The following is a 19,207-nucleotide window of genomic DNA, read 5'->3' as shown; positions in this document are numbered from 1 at the left end:
TCCCCGCCGCCGCGCCCAGCCGCTTCCGCCCGGCCCGCTGCTGCTGTCCGGCGCGCTCGTAGCGGCGGCCCGGCGAGAGGCGGCCGGGGCGGGGGCGTCGACGCTTCCCCACGGGCGAGCCATGGCAGCTGAGGAATCTGGCTACATGCTGGGTTCCGCCGCTTCCGACTCGTACCCGAGGTTTTGGCAAGTTCTGTTTGTTAAGAATATTCCTGTAATTATTACGATGAAAAATGCACTAGTGTTTATCGTACTAACTTACAATCATGTATTCTCTCTAATACAAATCTAACTGCGAAAACTGCATCCCCCTTCCTTTGATTAATTTGGACGTAATTTACTTTTTCCTACTTAACTTGCATTTATTCTCTTCACTTTGTAATTGCAGGTTTTGCCTTTGCCTGGGTCCAGCTCCATGGTTGCTGATATCTGAAATCCTCCTGCTTAAAGCGAGGCATATCGAGTGCTGCTTGTGTGTTAACGAACTAGGTTATAGCCTTCTTAGGAACCCAAACAATTTCGGGAATTTATAGTAAGCATTTCATAGTAAGTGAATTACTTCTTATTTCTTCAGTTCCTGTGTTCTTTTTACCTGGTGTACTGACTCTAATGGCCATGTGAGAATATTAATTGTATTAGGACCAGTGTCTTTTTTTTTTCTAAGATGTAAAATAAAATCTAATTTTATAAATAAATAAAATTTCCTTGCTTAACTCTACCTTTTCCTTAGGATGCATGTTACAGTGAAGAAGCGCACAATGCAGCCTGGGTAATGTTAGTTTCAGACTGCAGTACTTGATGTTTGTGTGGCTCTTATTTCTGTTAATTCTGACCACAGAATTAAGTCTTAATCCCAAATGAAGATGAATTCTTGGCTTTCATGGATTTAAGTTTTTTTTCTTATTGTTGTCAAGGTGGCTAGGAATGCATTTACATCACAAAAACAGTTGTAGCTATTACGGGAATGTCTTTGCTACTTCAGGAAAGATGATTGCTCTTTCAAAAGGAATTGCAAGGTCTTGGAGACATTAAGAATTCACACTTAGCCAGAAAGGGAGAAAAACTATTTTGTAGTGTTAGTTTACAGAGTAAAGATCCCCAACTGAAGCAGGTCTCCAAAAGTCTAAAAGATGCCTGGAAACATAAACCAAAGATTGATTATGGCTCCTATCAAAGATGGGTAAATCTTATGACAGAAACAGCAATCTCACAGGTATGATACAGCACTTCAAATTGGAAAAGCAGTGCTTTCTGCTACATCATGCCTTTTTGATTTCTCGTCTTTTTACTTTGCAAATTTGAAAGTCATTAGTCCTGTGTGTGTGAAACAGGTGAAAGAAACATGTGTGATCAAATTTATAGTTTATTACAGATGAAGAAATAAATCACGTTTCTTCTTCACAAAGGTGATAAATAGCACATAAAACACTCTCAGATGTGGTAGGACTGTCTCTATTTGGATGTCGTATCTAAAATACAAACCATACATGCTATCAAAAAATGGTAATACATCAGCATTTAAGACCAATGGTTAAGAGACTTTGATCACAAACGTAGCAACAGTCTTAACAGTATGCCATTACTAAATTACAGAGCAGTCTGCTAAATTACAGAGCAGTCTGCATTCAAAGACAATTAAACTGACATTCTAGATTGATAACGCTCTGCATAAATCTTTACATAACATTTTCCATTCGACCTGGTAAATATGCAGAAAATTATCTCCATTTTCTCTTCAAGTCAGATGCTAGTACCACAATTTCCAGTAGCAAAGAGGAGTCAGCCAGTTACAGGTCAGCAACAAAGTGAAGCAGCTAAGCAGAGTACAGGCTGATGAAGTTGCTGTGCTCAAGTAATGAGTAAAAATACTTTCTAACCTGCATGCAAGTACAGATGTTTGCTGCATAATCTCTTGAGCCTTCCCATATTGTTAATATTAGGTTCCCAGGGTATAATTTAGTCCTTCACAAAAACAGATTAAGCCTGTCTGAGAAACAGAATAAGCAAGCACTGTGCATATGAACCATGACACCAAATTGTTAAGAATGAAAATAGCGTGATAGCCATTTTCACACACAGAAGGCAACAGAAATTATTCTGAAATACCTTATCACTTGCTGATGGGATTTTCCCTTCACCTGCCTTTTATGATCCCATTACTTTAAATTCCTATATATATTACTCAGGATTTTTAATACCTGAAAATTTACAGTAGAAATTACAAATATAGATACCTATATATGTATATATATTGAAAACCAAATCCAAATGAAAAGGGCTAGATATTTCAAATGCAGACTAAGCCATCAGCTCTGGAAAAGCCACTGCATCTGCAAGGACAGGTTATAGACTCACACCTTTAGCAAAACATGTTCAAGCTAGCCATTACTGGTCAAATATACTTAGAACCAGCAGAAAATATATGTCAGGAATAGCAACCTTAACCATATGTAACTAGTTAGGCAATAACATTACCCATTCCTACCCCTCTTAAGTACTGTTTGAGTATTTATTCAGTTGACTGTCAAGTACTAAAAAAATTCAATCTGAATCCATCAATTACAAATACATGCACATTTATAGAAATAATCACATGAAGGCAGGGAACAAACCTGCTGTTCATTCCAGGTGTATACTTGCATGTATGTTATGCATTGAAAAACAACAGCAAACCAAACAAAAAAAGCAAGCCACAAAAACAAACCAAACAAACAAACAAAAAAAGAAACAAAAAAAAAAAAAAAAAAAACAACCCCAACCCTGCCAACCAAACCCCCCCCCCCCAAAACCTGAAAAAAAAATCCCAACCAACAACCAACAAAAAACATGCCCACACCACCAACCTCCAGAAACGGTACAGACTAAAACAAAGAAGAATCCCTGCCACACCCCCAAACTAGTAAAGGACTATAACTAGAACAGGCCTTACTTCTTCGCAAACCAGGAAACTGAATGTACGTGTGCATTCACTGTACCAAAGAGTAGTTCTCTTGCTACCATGAATAGCCATAGTCCTTTCAAATTTCATGTTGATCTTTGTTTCTTTTTAAAAGTAAGTGTTTTGTTACTTTCAAACACTTATACAATATTTATGTGTACTGCATTGCCACTAGAATAAGGAACTGGACAAATATGACTCTCTCTACTGGTTTCTAAAGCCCAATCTGGGCTTTAGGGACCTTGCAAATAGCTCTTCAAAGCCTTAAGGGCTCCATATTTTGTGTGTGTGTGTGTGTGTGAATTAACTTAGCTCATGTGTGGGGGTTCTTAAGTCCTAGTCACGCTTCAAAGTGTTTATATGCATGCTGCAATTCAAATGCAGGACAAAGATAACATGTAGCCCAAAATCTCGCATATCCATTTTAAACAGAGTTTTGAATGGTGGTGCACAGGTGTGTACTGGACTAGATGATAACACAGTGGTCCTTTCTACCCTCAACTATTTTGTGATTCTGTGCATCATTAACCATGCTGGTGAGAACACACAAGTACATTCTAAATTAATTACCTGTACAATCTAATGCTTGCACCAATGTAAATGACATTCCAATAATGTAGTCAGGGGACAAGGCACAGGGATGACCAGCAGGTGACCAACACCATGTAGCCGGGAGTTAAGAGCCATGCTGCTGCCTACAAATCCAGCACATTGGAATAGAAAGTATTTCTTGCAGAAACTTAGCCAAGAGTCCAGAATGGGCCCTCAGTTAAACTAAGCCTGCTAGCAAGTGTTCAATCTGGCAACAATTCTTCCTTCATGGAAACAATTCCTTCCTTACATCAATCTGTAGCAACATTTTTCAGTTTTCCTATCAGAACAACACCCATCTTACATAGTGGATTCAAAGATTATCTTTTCTCCTAACCATGAGATGGTCAGCCAGCATCAAGAATGCAGCCTACAGGCAGCTTTAACACCCAATGTAAAAGGAGAAAGGGGTCTTCTTACAGTGGACATTGCTACAATTTGTGCCCAAGACTACTTTTTAAGTTTTAGAGAGTATATGCGTGCACATGCTGGAAAAACAGATGACAAACAACATGGCTCCAACACTGGAGTGAACGATACTACATCCCAGCAGGCCTTGTCATCTTATGCCAGTCTTAAGGAGGAGAGGTTCCACAGGTGTGTAACAACTTTGCCCTTTATAAATGATGCACAAGAGCTGCAGTATCAATCCCACCAACTGCCTCTAGATTTTAATTAGCAGTCTAAATAATAAGGGTGATGTTTTGAGAGAAACAATGGCTAGAAGCTAGTTCTCCTCAACATGAAGAGGCACACGGTTGCTCAGATTACTAAAAACTCAAAGAGCCACATCCTTGTACAAGGTTTTGTACACCAGCAATTTCACATGATTGTGTGGGTAACTTTTTTTGATAGAATAAATGTGATAAAGTACTTCACAGAATTTGGTTCCTGTGGCTTGTGTCAAATAAAACTGGAATATTATTTCTGCGTTCTCTGCCTTCTACCTATTGTTCTGGGCTGCTCTCCAGGTAGTAGGTCGATAGGTAGGTAGTACACTACATATACATGGCTCTAAAGCCTCAGCTACCAACTCTAGGTGTCATATAACCCAAACAAAATGTATTGCTCTCTACTTCTTTTGCCACATCAGATATTATACCTCTACAAGTACAAAAGCAAAAACTTAACAAGGCACTGACTAGATACAGTAAGAATGAAGACATTACTTTTTTCTTCCTAGGATTCAGCTCCTTCCTGTCCTATATGAGCAATGGTCTGTTAAGGTCTGGTAGTTCCTAATGTGACTTGCTTAGCAGCTTGTACCAGACCCATTAAGTCAAGCTACAGCATAAAAGCAGGTGGGAGGTGGGTAGGGATGCAGTTGCTGCTCTTCCCTCTTCAAATAATACCAATATCCTGTTCCAGGTATGTACCATGAAGCCAGTATGATCTGGTTTTGTGCTTCAGTGATCCAGTATCTGTACTCCTTACAGTTCATTTGCTAGATGTCATCAATGCTATAATTACAGGCAAACCTTCAAAAGGTGTTTCTCTCACTCTCTCACACACAAACACACACACACTCCCACCCACCAACACTCTCTTAATTAATACTTTACAGCCACTGCTGCATCTCTGGTTCAAGAAAATAACTCTTGCTTTATAGCCCTTTCTTCTATAATCATGTTTAGGACAGAATGCAAATGCTATATCTCTATGCACTCTGACTACCATCATAGCCAGTAGTCAAGCTTTCTGTCAAGCTCCTCTCATTCTTCTCCCTAATGTTCCATCTCTAAGGCTAGTCTTTCAGGATACCTAAGTATGTGTTTGCTCAGGTTCTTCAAAACAAGTTTAAAAGTCTCCAAATATTGCTTCAACTGCTATCAAGCAATGGTTAATCATTTTAAATCATGCTGTGATGGCACAGGTGAACATCTGCAGTATATTTAAAATCAAGTATCCTAACAGGGTAAAGCAAAGTTTCCAGTTAAAATTTTAACTAAAGCCCCAGTTTTGCAAGACACTACTGGTACAGTGTTCAAAAACAGCCACAAACCAGAAATCAAATACTACATCAAGAGAGTTGTTCTTGGAAAAAGCTGGTTCTTTTCCTTTTTAAAAATATGCAAGTGCCAGCTGTGACCCCAAAAGTGGATTCAGAAGCGTTTACAACTTCCAGGAAAATAAGTACCACATGGTACTTTCAGATTTTCTTTAAACCTTAACTGTCCAAATAAATAAGGATAGGGTAAAGTAACAATCTCTGGAAACAACATTCTCAAAGAATAATTACAAGTTTTTGCAAATACTTCAATCTGGTCTTTCCTTTTAGATGCTTATTAAGGTTCACCCCACACATCTATAAGTGCAAAACCCACTAAAGTAATTATAGCCTTCTTCTCCTAGACTAATTACTACTGGAAATATTGCTTCTTCTGTTGATTAGCCACCCCAGCTGAGATTAAGAAATTACGCTTCCGAGAAAGACCTTGCATATTTTCTTAAGTGAAGTAATTCAGCCATATAATATAATAAACTGAGAAAAAAATCACTTTGCAAAACCAGTTTTACATTCAGACAGACAGCAGCAAAAGGCACACATCTCCAGATGATCATGCTTGAACAAAAGTGAAATCACAACATACAGGTGGTAATATGAAATAAAATCAAGGATACAGAAGTATTTCTACATTTAGAACAAGAAACACTTGCTAATAAATCTAAAAACATCATATACAGAAAGGCTTTCATGAAAAAACCCAAACCAAACAAAATCCTTGCAAAGGTGTTCTAGAGGAAAGGGTTAAAAAAAAATAAATCAAACTTCAGATAAACCCCTGTCCTTTAATACAGTAAGAGACAAGATCACTGTTTCATCACAGAAGACTACCTTATTAGCGCTGAAATTTCAGTCTGCATCCAGTTAGAAAAATAGAACTATCTGAAATAATTACTTATACTGTTGGTGCAAGCACAGACAACAGCTAATGATGATGTCTACACAGGAATCTTTTTGTAGTCAAGGGCAATTTGGGTTGGCTCTTCTGCCTGTAATGGAGAAATCTGCAGATGCACTAGAATAAGTTTTCCAGTAGATGGACTGGAGTTTTTGTTTCCACATTTTTTGTTTGTTCATGGGTTTTTTAGAGCTTTTTTTTTTTTTTAGTTTCCAATTTTCGAGAAATATTCTGAAAGTTTGTGTCCTCTAGAAAGGTTCTCTGCTCAGGTATTTCTTATGCCAAAAGAGTTTTCAAGTTTCTTTAAACAATGAACCAAGGAAACACCATCTTCATATCTCACCTGATGCTTCAGTGAACATATCATAGATGCATCAATTTAGGGACTGACTCCACTGATTGAAATGACCTTGCCTGCAATCCCTTTTTTTGTTGTTATTTTGTTTTGTTTTTTAAAGACTGAAAAACCAAAAGTAGTGATCAGTGTGATAAAATTCCTCTTCCAACATGACATACACTGTTGTAAAACAACTCATGATAGTAATAACAGCAATTAACTTTTCTCCATGTCATTTACGTAAGTCAAATTAGAAGAAGCTTAGAACAAGTAATACTTTTTGTTTACTTCAGTTTCAGCCTGAATCTCCCACTGATTACCTACTGTTAGATTGCCATGAAAAGTAATGCTTCCTTAACTGATAGAACATACCTATGTCAAAGATATAAAGGCTGTGCTAACCAGAACATGGATTCCATAAGGATTTATCACCAGTACTTCCAGCTACATTTTACTACCAGAAGCAGTGTTTGTGACATTGCCATAGCGCTTACAGAGCTGTAAGAAAATGTGAAGTAAAGAGGAAAGGTTTTAAAAGTGTCTTCATTTTAGGTCAATGATGTCTTCATCATATAAAGAAATCAGCTGAAATGGATAGCTAGATGGTGAGCTCTCCTCCCTGCTTGCTGAAGTATCAGGATCTGAACTAGTGGAAAGATGACGTCTTTCAGAATAGCCTTCAAATGCGCTTGGGATTATCCTGCAAAGAGGAAGACAAAAGTTACTAAAAAAAAATACACAGGTCAGGGCAGAAAGGAACAATGGCTACTTCTAAATTCAATCAAGTTAGCCTAAAGACAGACACAGACCATTACAACTAAGTTTCCTCCTGTTTTACTCCACTAAAAATAATCAAAAGGCAGTATTAATGAAGCCCCTCACCCAAATAATTTCCATGTAGGGAAATACATAAAACATAGTTTTACACTGCAAGAGATTTTTTGTTTTGTTGCTCTCAGTCTCCTGTATCTTGCCAGTACTCTGTATTCTGCCAGTACTATAGGCAAACATGGGTTATGGAAACAATGAAAACAAGAGAATGGGACTGGGGTGTCCTGGTTCAGGGCAAATTTGGGAGAGTGCCAAACAGACAAATGCTGCAGTACTTTTTCACAAAATTTGTTCTGAAAATAGCAACACAAGAGCATACAAAGGAAACAAGAGAGTCTGCACAGTGCAGCTGCAGTAGTCCAAATCTTTATAACAGGTTCAGCTGCAGCAGGTCCCAAAAAATGCCATTTAGTCTTGTCTTGCATTATTATAATTATCATTAACATGTCTTTAGCAAAAAGTGTAAGTGCTTCAGTACTAAATAGTATTCAGATACTCTAACAAACACATTAGCATGAAATGCACATGGCTATACAAAGGTTTCAGTTGGCCTCATGCCAACTGAAATAAGTGTGAGCAATCAATTCTTAAAATATTTACAGTCTAACTTAGGCTCTTTTAGAAAATATACTTACCTGTCACTACTAGTTGATCTTACAGCTCCCTGCTTAGGGTCTGACTGTCCTCGAGAAACCTTTTTCAGCTTCTGTGCACTTTCTGTCTTGGGTATAGGCTCATCCAAGAGACCTCAATAAAGGAATAAAAGACTTAACACTTTCAACATAAATCAAAGTATTCATGAAAAGGTTAAAGGTATCTGTTGCTGGTTTCCATTTAACAATTTCTACCTAGCTTAGAATATGGCCATCTTATACATGATCAGACAATGGCTATACTATTTGCAAATGATGCTTCCTCACTGTTTCCTTTTTTTATTTTAATAATTTATGAATACTAGTTGCATGTTACAAACCTACCTGTGATTGTGCAAAGATTAGAAAGTATACGTTTGGCAACTGATACGTAACACTGAGGAATGAGGAGAGTTTACCCAGCAATTCTTTACGTGTTCTGCTTGCAATTTCTTTAATTTCCATACGAGATAAAGGTAGTGAGTGCGTAACTGGAAGAGAGGTAATGCCACTCGATGTTGTAGTAGCGATGACCTTGGGAGCCAAAGGTGACTTCAGAGGTCGTTCAATGCTTCGCCCAACCAGATTGCTCAGAGGTATTTTGTACAGTTTTTTGCATGGAACTTCACCTGAAACAGAGAAAGAAAAAATAATATTACACTTTGACAACAGAAGCAGTTCTTAATAATTCCAAATGAAAAGTTATAAAGACAAGCTATACTTGTTGAGCTGGGCACTTTTTAACTGAAATGCTAAAGATCTTTCTTGCTCCAGAGATCTTTCAATACAAATAAGCTAGAAGGAAGAAATACAAGCCATTTGACTTAGAGAGAAAAAGAAGATTGACTCTTGGCAACATGATGAATCAGGAGCAGAACCAGGAAGTGATTTTATATGACCTGTGGCTGGTACTCTGTTACACTACACTCTGCGCAGTATTTCCCATGTGTTTTAAAGTACTGCCAACACATTGGAGCCTGGATCCCAAGTAATTTAAATTATGACTCCTCCTCTTAGGTAACACAAAATACCATGTCTTCCTAATTCCTTGAAGAAAAAGAAACCAAAGTCCCAAACTTACCATCAAATAAGAAATTTGTGATTACCCTCTCCTTTTCCTATCTGCTAACAGTAAAGCAGCAGATTTAAGGAAGAAAGGTGTACACACATCTTGCATTATTTAGTTGATGTTCCCTTGTTTCTCCTTCATTGTTACACTATAGATTGACCGCTCGTAGATCATGTTACACCAAGTTGTCTGTGCAAAGCTTTTCAAGGCTTCTTACTTTTGTTTTGCAAAAGAGCTTCCGCCATTCAGTGGTTATTCAGCTTTTCTTTAACAAAATGAATAGCGTATGTGAAATGTCAAGCCTTCTCACAATTTTATGCCCCTTTTTCCATTATGACTTGTAGACACATTGCAAAAGAGTCATCAAGATACTGAGGTTTAATTCCTCCCTCCCTACAGAATTTATTTTTTCAGAACAGTGCTACCACGTAGTCAGAAAAGAAACTACAGTGAAAAAGCTCAGCCAAGTGCTTTACATGTGTGGAAAATAGAAAATCTCTTATCCTCCACACTTTCAGGTAGGAACTCACTTTTTTTACCATCTTAAGACCAGCCGCACCAAAATTTGATAGCTGTTGGAATGATTAGAGATCACATTACCTTCTAGAGAAGGAAGAGGTAATTCTGGCTTTTCGTAAGCTGTTGGTGTTTGAGGAGAACTCTTTGAACTCATTTCCTTAGAGCTGCTGTCAGATGATCCACTTACTGCAGCAGTTGCTTTAAAATAAATATCTGACTGAAATGACAAATAACCCATCATTAGTACAGTGAGACTTTCTTGATCATCTTCTGATTCTCTTTGTCCTTGATATAAACTAGGAGCAGATAGATGAACAATTACTGCAGATAAAGTAAGGATGTATTTCGGTTTTGTTTGTTACGCTTTTAGTGGCAGCAACTTTTTACGTTAATTAGAACCCAACACAACAAAGAGTCAAACACGATTTTTCTGTCTTACCCTTGATGCTACAAGTTGAAGCTCAGGCACAACTGCTGTGTGGACCAAGTTCCCATTCACCACTAATCGGATCTCAATGGAATCAGTAGTGAAGGCAAGAACATAAGGGAAAGCACAGACTGCAATGAAATAGAAGTTATTTGGCAAGGAAAAATGGTTAAAGCAAAAGTTTCTTGGATGCTCCATGAAAACTGTTCTTGACCTTTCTGGCATGTTCCTCTCTTAGGAAAAGTGTTGTCTAACATACTGAAGAAAATTTCACTCTTCATGCCTGGCAGAATATAGAGGGAATGGAAAATGAGAAACACAAAAAAGAAAGGGGAAAAAAGTTCAACAAAGGGTGAACTTGCTACCAAGGCTCCACTTTTCAAAACAATCAGAAACTTAAGTCAAGTGGCATCATGAATGTAACATGCTTATTCCCAGAACATTGGAATTCCACCAGAGCCAAGTGCAGGCAAAAATAGTAGCAAAAAATCATCTACTAAAAGGAGATATTTTCTTACCAACAGCATAAGGAACTTGATTCCAGCTGAAGTGGAAGTCATAAGCTGATGGCTGGACAAGTGGAGAACATCCGCTGAAAGGATATACCTTTCTATATTGACAAACATCTGCAGCAAAATAGAAAAAAGAAGCATCCATCGCTTTACACTGTAAGCGACCACCACCCATTTTATAGGGAGATTTTGCAGAAGGGTGGGCATTATGCACACAATCAAACATTCTTGTAAAAGTCCCTCTATAGACAAACAGCTAAGCAAAAGTTGCTTTCTCTGTGAACACACTGGAACGACAAAAATAAAAGACCTACGTTTTAGTAAGTTGTTGTATTTCAGAGAGTAAATATTATTGTTTCAACAGTTACCAGGTCCCTAATTAGTCAAAAGATACAGAAACAGGCAAGAAAACTTCAGAAAGCAGTGTCTGCAGAATTGTATCTCTCTGCCCTTCAAGTAGCCATATGTTCATGTAATTTACATTCTTTGAAGACTGTTATGCACATGGGTCATTACAGACACCAAGATTTCATTAATCATATAACCTGCACGTCTATAAAACAGCTAGTATGACTAAAATACTTGCATTTGTAATTTCTCCAATATGCATTTCAGTTCCACAGAATGTATTTTGACTTTCAATGAAACACAAATTTATTTTCATATACAGACCTAGACTCCAATAAAAGAAGATCCACACATGTAGATTAAGCTATTACCATTTCTGGCCTTCCCAAAACACTTACAGTTATAGCACAACAGTAGACCAGCTTCACCATCCTCATATACATCAATAGCTGCAACAAAATTAACCTACAAGGATAATGGAAAATATTAACAGGCAGGCAGAGGATACTGTAGTTATTACAACTGGGTTGCGATTAACAAGCAATACAGTCAGTTGGGGAAGCGCACAAACACAGGTAAAAGGGAAAAAAAAGAGAAATAAATAAATTTATAAAAATAGCTTATTTTGTAATGTAATTTTCAGGAATTTCTTAAGATGAAAATTAGTTTCCTTTGTATTTGGCTCTGTACAGTACCAAACATTCATAACCATACCACGCTGTAAAGCAATAAAAACACGTAACTTACTTAGCAATATCAATTTTGGGGAATAGGATGATTTCAGAAAGCTGTGAATCAACATGGTATGTTAAAGATAACAATTTTTTTCAAAAAGTCATCTTCAAATGGACATCATGACTAGCAAAAAGATCAGATACAACAATTACTGATTCAAAACCAGTAGTATTTACAGAGGTCAAGAGTGATGTACCTAAGGATTACTGAACAGTCTGAATTTACAAATTGAAAAGCAATGCTGGTTAAACCACAGTATTTTTTACATAGATTAGGCTACATAAATTCTCTTAATTCAATTTTGGTTTTATCTTTTACATTTAGATTAAAAACAAGTCAAAGCAGCCACAAAAAGTAGGATATCTGTTCAGGAAATGAGATCTTATTAGCGAAATGCATAAAGTTACATTAGACAGATGCGTCCCAAACCATATATACTACTTGGACAGGGAGAAGGCTGAGAGAGTAATTCCACGAAGAGCAGTTCTTTGACTTTCCTTCATTTAAGACTACTGTGCAGGTCCAGAACCGTTAAGAAAACCTGAAAGTTTACACATCCATACCAAACGCATTTTGACCCGTCTTTTGTAGTGACTGAAAGCCATTGCTGCCCTGTTGTCCAGAGAAATAAGCAGGCATCCCATTTCAACATCATAAAAATCACTAGCTCAGTTCATATGAATTGTCTGCTTTATTTGTCTTACTACAGGAAATAAGGATTCTGGTGCGGAAAAGAAATGGGAGCGGTGGATGGTGATGTACTTCTCCATCCCCGTTCTTTACTTCTAGTTTCTCCTCATCCAGATTAAGATTGATTCCCATGGCTGTGGAGAAGTTTACACTTGATCAACCATGCCGGGAGCACCTCTTCATCACCAGATCCAAATAAAAATAGAGATGATTTAGAAAGAAAACAACTGATCAAGAACCATCAAATGAAAAAAGTAGTCCCTTATCTCATTAACAACAACGGATTACCTGTGCAAAATCTTCCTCTTTTTTTTAATTGGGTCTAAGCTACATGTCCACATCTTTATTTAGAAACTATACTGGAACTTTTTTATGAAAACAAAGACATTACCTAAATCCTCTCCCTATGTCCTAGACAGATAGATATTCCGTTATTAGTTGACTGGGCAGCAGTTTCTTAAATAGAATGACAAACAATACGTAAATATTTTAGCTACATGCAAATAGGCAAATCTGAACAAGATACTGATGGTCAACCACTGAAGTTATTTTGAAGCAATTTTTTAAACAATAAAATACTGATACCACAAAAATAAAGCAAAAAGCTAACTACTGGCTAAGAAAGAAGAAAAATTAATTTTTTGACAACAACAACAACATTGCAGCAACACAGGCTTTTTCCCCAACATCGTATGTTATAACTACCTCTCTTGGGAGTTATCATCATGTATCCCAGAAGGAATAAATACCTCAGAGTGTCCTAAAGCAGTAGTTATAGAAGTAAAAAGTAGCACACATGAGCATCTCCATAAATTATACTCCTAGGAGGTCAGCAGAGCATGCACTGACTCTGCCACAAATTATGCTCAGTGAGGGTCAGCCAAAAAATTTCAGCAATGAAAACTTACCCTGTTTGTTTCAACATGATGCAATCTATAGGACTCCCCTGTGCTCTCATTGATTAAATCAAACTGATGCCGATATGCTACACAGATCATATTGTCACTGTCTCCAGTAGGTCCATCCACCAGCGTCATAACCACTGGCGGGTCAGAAAGGCATATTTCCTATAATATAAATAATAGAATTTCACTCTTTTTCAAGCTCCCACTGTGGGTGCTGCAGGTACTTCATGATTTTAAAGGGACGTTTTCTAAGCACAGAAGCATAACAGAGAGCAAGCAGAAACAATTCTTTAAAAAGTCTGAAAGTTTTATTTAGCATATATACAAGTGATCTCCACCATATGGCTTCTCACTTATCTGTCTGTAGGTTCAGGAAGATGATAATGCATACTCTGCCTTCCCTGCACCCCCCACACTAGCTGAGTGCTGCTGAGTGTGTTAAGAAAATTAGGGACTAGATTACACATACCCGGATGTACTGAAACTCCTCGACTGGAGATTCAGGAGACGATAGCAGAGAGGTGCTGAATGAAGTGTCGTCCGAATTATATTTCTTTGTGACAAGAAGTAGTTTGTTCCGAATAGCTGCAACAATCCTCAGTTCGCTTCCGTGGTGAGTGTTAATGGCATACAAATGGCAGCCTGAGGAAATAATGTTCTAGACTCTAAGTAGTTGGGATAGGGTCTGATTTTTTGTTTTGTTTTTGTATGATGATTAGTACAACAGGGCTCTGATGGATGATTTGGCAACACAGAATTAAAAACTCCTCTTTAGGATTACATTGACTTCTAGGAAAAGACTAAAGCCTATGACCCTTCTAAAACCTACTTTTACTCTTAATCTGAAGTACATGGAAAGTCACTATTCTGCAACTTCCAGCTTTTCAAAGCAGCTTACTTCTGACGACCAGGAAACATTTATTTCCACAAAAATAATGGGCAACACCCAGACTACTCCAAGCACTACTGTTTAACAGGGGATCTGCCAGTGTGCCAGTCCAGCTTAAAGTGTGCTTTATTTCAGTCTAACATGCCCACAAAATTCTTCTCCTATCTCCCAACCCTGAAATCTTATTTTTCTCTAAAGCTTTTCATCATTAGCAATTTCCAAGTAACATGGTTTTTTTACAACATTCAAAAATGTCGTGCTGGACTGTACTAGAGTAATTTTCAAATATAAGCTTACCGAAGTTTGAATTGACTTGTCCAGAGAAAAAAACTAAAAGTGAACACATACACCTGCCTAAAGAGAGCTAATAAGACCCTGGCAACTACCAGCATCAAAGCACAGTGGATTTTTTTAACACAGGATAAGGATAACAATATCACCTTTTGTTCTCTCCAGTTTATTTTCTCTGCAGTCATATTTGCTTCTTATGATTTTTTTAGTCTCTATATCTTTTTGGACAGCACTGAGTCTGAAGACAAGAATACGAGAGTCTTTCCCTGACGTATGGAGAGAACCAGGAAAAAAGAAGTTAAAAAAAAGAACATGGTAGTTTTAAGTTAATACTTCCAATGAGAAGCAGCACCTGACAAACAGAACAAAAGTAAACAAAGCATAATACCTCTCTGGGGACAGAAGACTAATGAACTCTCTAGGATTCACAGTTCTAGTAACCAACCCCTTCAGTACAGTAGCCACATTTCCCATTAGATGGTGCTGCACCAAAGAATGATCTGAGAGCTTCCAAACAGTGAAATGCACAATATTTTGCTAATACATAAAATCTTGAAAAATAACAAAAATACAACAGATATAAACTATAGGGCAAGAGGTAAAGGGTTTACTTTAAGAGCTGGAACCATCCAGGTGAGCAACTGATAACTGGATCCTCAACAGAGTTTGAACCCTTCAGGATACAGAAGCGTTTTCTCTAGAAATTTCACAAACTAAGTTTTGATGTAACTACACTTGCCAGATCTTCAAAAACATCACCCATTCTCCAGGTGTCTTGAGAGAACTGCAAATGGCTCTCACGTAGTTTGAGCTAGTTCTGCAAGATCTCAGGGTGAATTTCACCAGATGCAACCAAACTGGTTAACTCCCAGTGAGACAGAAGGAACCACGTTTTACCCAAAGCTTGGGTAAGCAGAACTTCAGCAAATACTGAGGAAACAGACATAAGAGGGTAAAAATAATAATAAACCAACCATATCTGTAATGCTTTCCTGAGTTAGACAAAAGATCCTGATCTTCCTTTGTGTATGTTCCCTTTATGAAACTCAATCATAGACTATTCTTTTATCGGGTAAAAACTACCTCACTAAAAAAGTGCACATTTTACGCGCATTTAAGCCTTCTGAACGAGACAAAATTGTCATGAGACATACATATCCAGCAATACCCGGAGTCAGGCAAGGATCCAAGAACTCTCCTACCTTTGTCTGTTCGGGCAATCAAAAGATCCAGAGCTTCCAACACATTCATCTGCTTTATTTGGAGAGTTTTATCAAACACTTGCACTGACGGTTGACCATCTAAAAAAGAAACATATGTATTCAAAACCCTACTAAAACTTTAGATGCTGGTTTTGAACCATTTATTTCTTCTAATTAAAGTCTTGGGTTTTTTTCTTACAAAAATGAAGAGAAAAAAGCCCAAAAAGAACCGCACAAAGTGCCTACACGTGCCACAGCATTATAGTCAATACTTCCTCACAGGAGACTTTTATTATTCTCATGAATCAGATAAAGCGACTGAAATCTAAAAGTGACATTCCTTTGGCAAGTTTGAGAATTATGACCAAACACTAACTTCATTCCCTCAGTCCCACCGGCCTTATGTAGCACACAGAGGATTATAAGGGGTCAGAGTAGCAATATCATTGCTAAGGGAAGAAGTAGGATTTCATTGTCACATAAGCCCTCGGCTTCATGCTCACTATTATCAAGGGCTAAGAAAACCAGACAAGCCATTTAGACATCTCTTGCACCTGGATGTGACCTCCTACAGCTTTTCAGATGGTCAAGAAAATAACATCTGAAATAAGAACACATTCAGAAATCTGCATTAACACTAGCCCCAATATGGCTTGATTCTACCGCAGAATGAATTCTTGCAACTAGGTTACATAAAGGTAATAGATTTACTTGATTAGTAACTATCCCCCTACATAAAGACTTACTAACACCTGAACAGAGTTTATGAACACACATTTTCAAGAAAATGGTCAGATAGATTAAAAATTGACACAAAAACACTAGATCATTTACTAACCATCTATTAACAAGATGCCAGCATCTGTAGAAACCAGCAAGGACTGGCCCCAAGAATCTGCACAGACAACCTCATGAGGAAAATTACTGCAGAAAGACTGAGATTCCCAAGGCTATGAAGTAACATAAGGGATACATATTAAGTACACTAAAAAATACAGATCATACAGACACAGAATGTGATGGACAATGGCAATAACATGTAAATGCTTTTGGCAGGATACATTTCCAAACAGTATATTGCTGGAATTTGAAACATCAAAACTGAAATAATTTTCTGGCAGAGGACTTCCTGCACCAGTTGTGGTTTGGAGACTAGCTAAGTGTATGACACATACCTGAAGTGCTGGAATTACAACACATGCAGCTGAAACTCAGTGCAACCATCATGCAACTTTTTTTCATTTAAAAATCCGAAACCTATAGGCTTAAAATATACGTATCACTACGCACACACAGCTTGCTTACATTTTATGGTTCAGTTTGTTACGTTCGGGATGTTTAGCGACTAGCACATGGTACAGTTTCTGCCTTTCTGCCAAACTGTTCTTCCATCCTGTGTTCTCCGTACTTACCTCCCAGGGCCTGCCTCTCCTCTCCCAGTTAATATATTAGTTGGAATCCCTGAAATTCTAGAAGCACTTCTGAAGCTTTTGTATTTAAAACACATGCAGAAGAGTACAGCTGGCATATTTCACTCCCTAATGACTTCAAACAAAATCCAAATGAAATAAAAGGAAATGAAAACACAACTGAATCTTGTTTCAAACGTGCTGAAATTAAAGATGATTGCATATGGAAAATGTCGCCTTCATTGAATTTTCTCCAGGTATAACAACGTCCGCACTTGCTTTAACTTGAGAAGTGCTTCTGCCCCCAGGCTCATCCTTTATTAATCTAATAGTGACTGCAGAATCACTTTGACACTGTACCTTTCATCTTTTCCGCTGCAGCAACTAATTAGAGAAGTAAATAAATATATACCATACTACATAATGTTTAATGTTCCATAACTTCTCTGACAGTTTTACTCACCTCCTTTTTACAAAAGCTTGTGGTTGCCAAGTTAGCTGTGGTATCCCCTTTCACAGTGGTTTTCAATTTCAATGCCTAATGCAAACAGATGTTTTATTTAAACTGAGTTTTTGCCAGCAATACCCAAACTAAAGACTATATTTAAAGGACATTTTAGGACTAGAAATAATTCCAGTTTGGAATTCCTATGCCATTTTAAGTTAGGAAAAAAGAAGCATAATTCTGTATCCTCAGCAACGTCAGATGGTTACTAGGTATCTTCTCAGCCAAAACATACTTGGCTGTTTCTTGGTTGGTTTTTTTTTTTCTTGTTTTGTTTACTCGCTTCCTAAATGGCAACTCAGAAAAGAAGAGTCAAACATGGTAACAGAGAAACACCTCCACCTTAAACTACAGAATCTAACCATCTACACAGTTTATAATAAGTAGCCAGATAGAGGACCATTGTCAATTATACAAACTCACCTTTGATTTGCAAAACTTTCTAACAAACACTAAGGCAAACTATATATATGTCTGTCTACATATATTGCCAGGCATCCCCCTAAGGGACGATTTTAAAACCTTCATTTAACTCATGTACAATAGAAATATTTCTACATGTATACCTAATGTAGGCTTAACATATAAATACTTCTATTCACGTTTTATTTTAATCTAGCTTACAATAATGCAATACTACAAAACCATTTCTGGTCACAGAAAACTTCATTAAATCCCAACACAGCTGGGATCAAGGTAATCAAAGTCTAACAAAAGGAGAGACACAGCCTTTGTAAACATAGCTGCATACCTTCTAAAGTGATCCTACCTGACCAAGCCGAACAAACTCTGCTTGCCGAGCTTCCTCTTTTTTCCGGGTTGATTTTGGGGATTCTGGTAACACATCACTGAACGATCTTCTATTAAGCATGTTCTAAAACAGAAAATGTTTCTAACTGCACAGCTTCTCAGGGAAGAGAAACTGCAACTCTTCCAATCTTTCAGTGCTTGACCTTACAGCTTGTCATAGTTTACCACTGTGATGTTCGGTACAATCATACCACACAAATTTGTGACATGAATATATGAAAAAGAACAGTTTAAGCAGATCTATATAGATAAAAGAAATAAACATTGGGAAAAAAAATAGCACCTTGTTAGTTTTAGAAGTACTTAACTTAGCCAAGAATCACTTTAGGAGTAAGTCTAAGTCTTGATCACCCAAAATAAAGTTACCTCAAGCTACCTAAAGCTACCCAGGGGTAAGAATCATCCAAATTTACACATAACAGAACAAATGCAGATTTTATGGTGGTAAGACTATGTACTATGACTAAATACAGACTAATGCTTGGATTTATAGTATCTAAATTCCCTAGTCCCTTGTTGCAGGTAAGCTTACACGAAGTATGACATTTTTATGCTTCTCCTCACACCTGGTGAAGAGTCCTGTCCAGAAAGGACTGTCTGTCAGCTTTCATATAACTATAAAGTAAGTTATACAACAATCAGTATTTAGCTTAGTCATATGCAA

General features: G+C 37.5%; 1 protein-coding gene and 1 long non-coding RNA gene across 5 annotated transcripts in view; one reads left to right on the top strand and one right to left on the bottom strand.

Annotated features, from left to right (window-relative positions):
• Positions 1–16: 16 nt before the first annotated feature.
• LOC127060221 (uncharacterized) lies at positions 17–635 on the top strand. Its single transcript, XR_007778974.1, has 2 exons — positions 17–180; positions 389–635. It is a non-coding gene; the product is annotated as an uncharacterized LOC127060221 (long non-coding RNA).
• A 5,388-nt stretch (positions 636–6,023) lies between these two features.
• The window catches only part of GARNL3 (GTPase activating Rap/RanGAP domain like 3), a 28,652-nt gene continuing 15,468 nt past the window's right edge, over positions 6,024–19,207 (bottom strand). For 3 of the 4 annotated variants that reach the window (XM_018917521.3, XM_050981003.1, XM_050981004.1), the window contains 14 exons: positions 18,503–18,607; positions 17,692–17,766; positions 16,658–16,769; positions 15,820–15,918; positions 14,767–14,883; positions 13,907–14,079; positions 13,441–13,599; positions 11,506–11,572; positions 10,766–10,873; positions 10,260–10,378; positions 9,902–10,037; positions 8,652–8,861; positions 8,236–8,347; positions 6,024–7,469 (listed from right to left, as the gene is read on the bottom strand). In XM_018917521.3, coding sequence (XP_018773066.2) covers positions 7,313–7,469; positions 8,236–8,347; positions 8,652–8,861; positions 9,902–10,037; positions 10,260–10,378; positions 10,766–10,873; positions 11,506–11,572; positions 13,441–13,599; positions 13,907–14,079; positions 14,767–14,883; positions 15,820–15,918; positions 16,658–16,769; positions 17,692–17,766; positions 18,503–18,607 — 1,749 coding nt within the window. In that variant the 3' untranslated portion in view covers positions 6,024–7,312. Of the gene's footprint in view, positions 7,470–8,235; positions 8,348–8,651; positions 8,862–9,313; positions 9,567–9,901; positions 10,038–10,259; positions 10,379–10,765; positions 10,874–11,505; positions 11,573–13,440; positions 13,600–13,906; positions 14,080–14,766; positions 14,884–15,819; positions 15,919–16,657; positions 16,770–17,691; positions 17,767–18,502; positions 18,608–19,207 lie in introns of those variants that run through there. The other variant, XR_007778973.1, reaches the window with a different exon arrangement.

The sequence above is a fragment of the Serinus canaria genome, chromosome 17, assembly GCF_022539315.1.
Source record: "Serinus canaria isolate serCan28SL12 chromosome 17, serCan2020, whole genome shotgun sequence".
NCBI classification, from domain to species: Eukaryota; Metazoa; Chordata; class Aves; order Passeriformes; family Fringillidae; genus Serinus; species Serinus canaria.
This window is presented reverse-complemented; position numbering and strand designations above follow the sequence as displayed.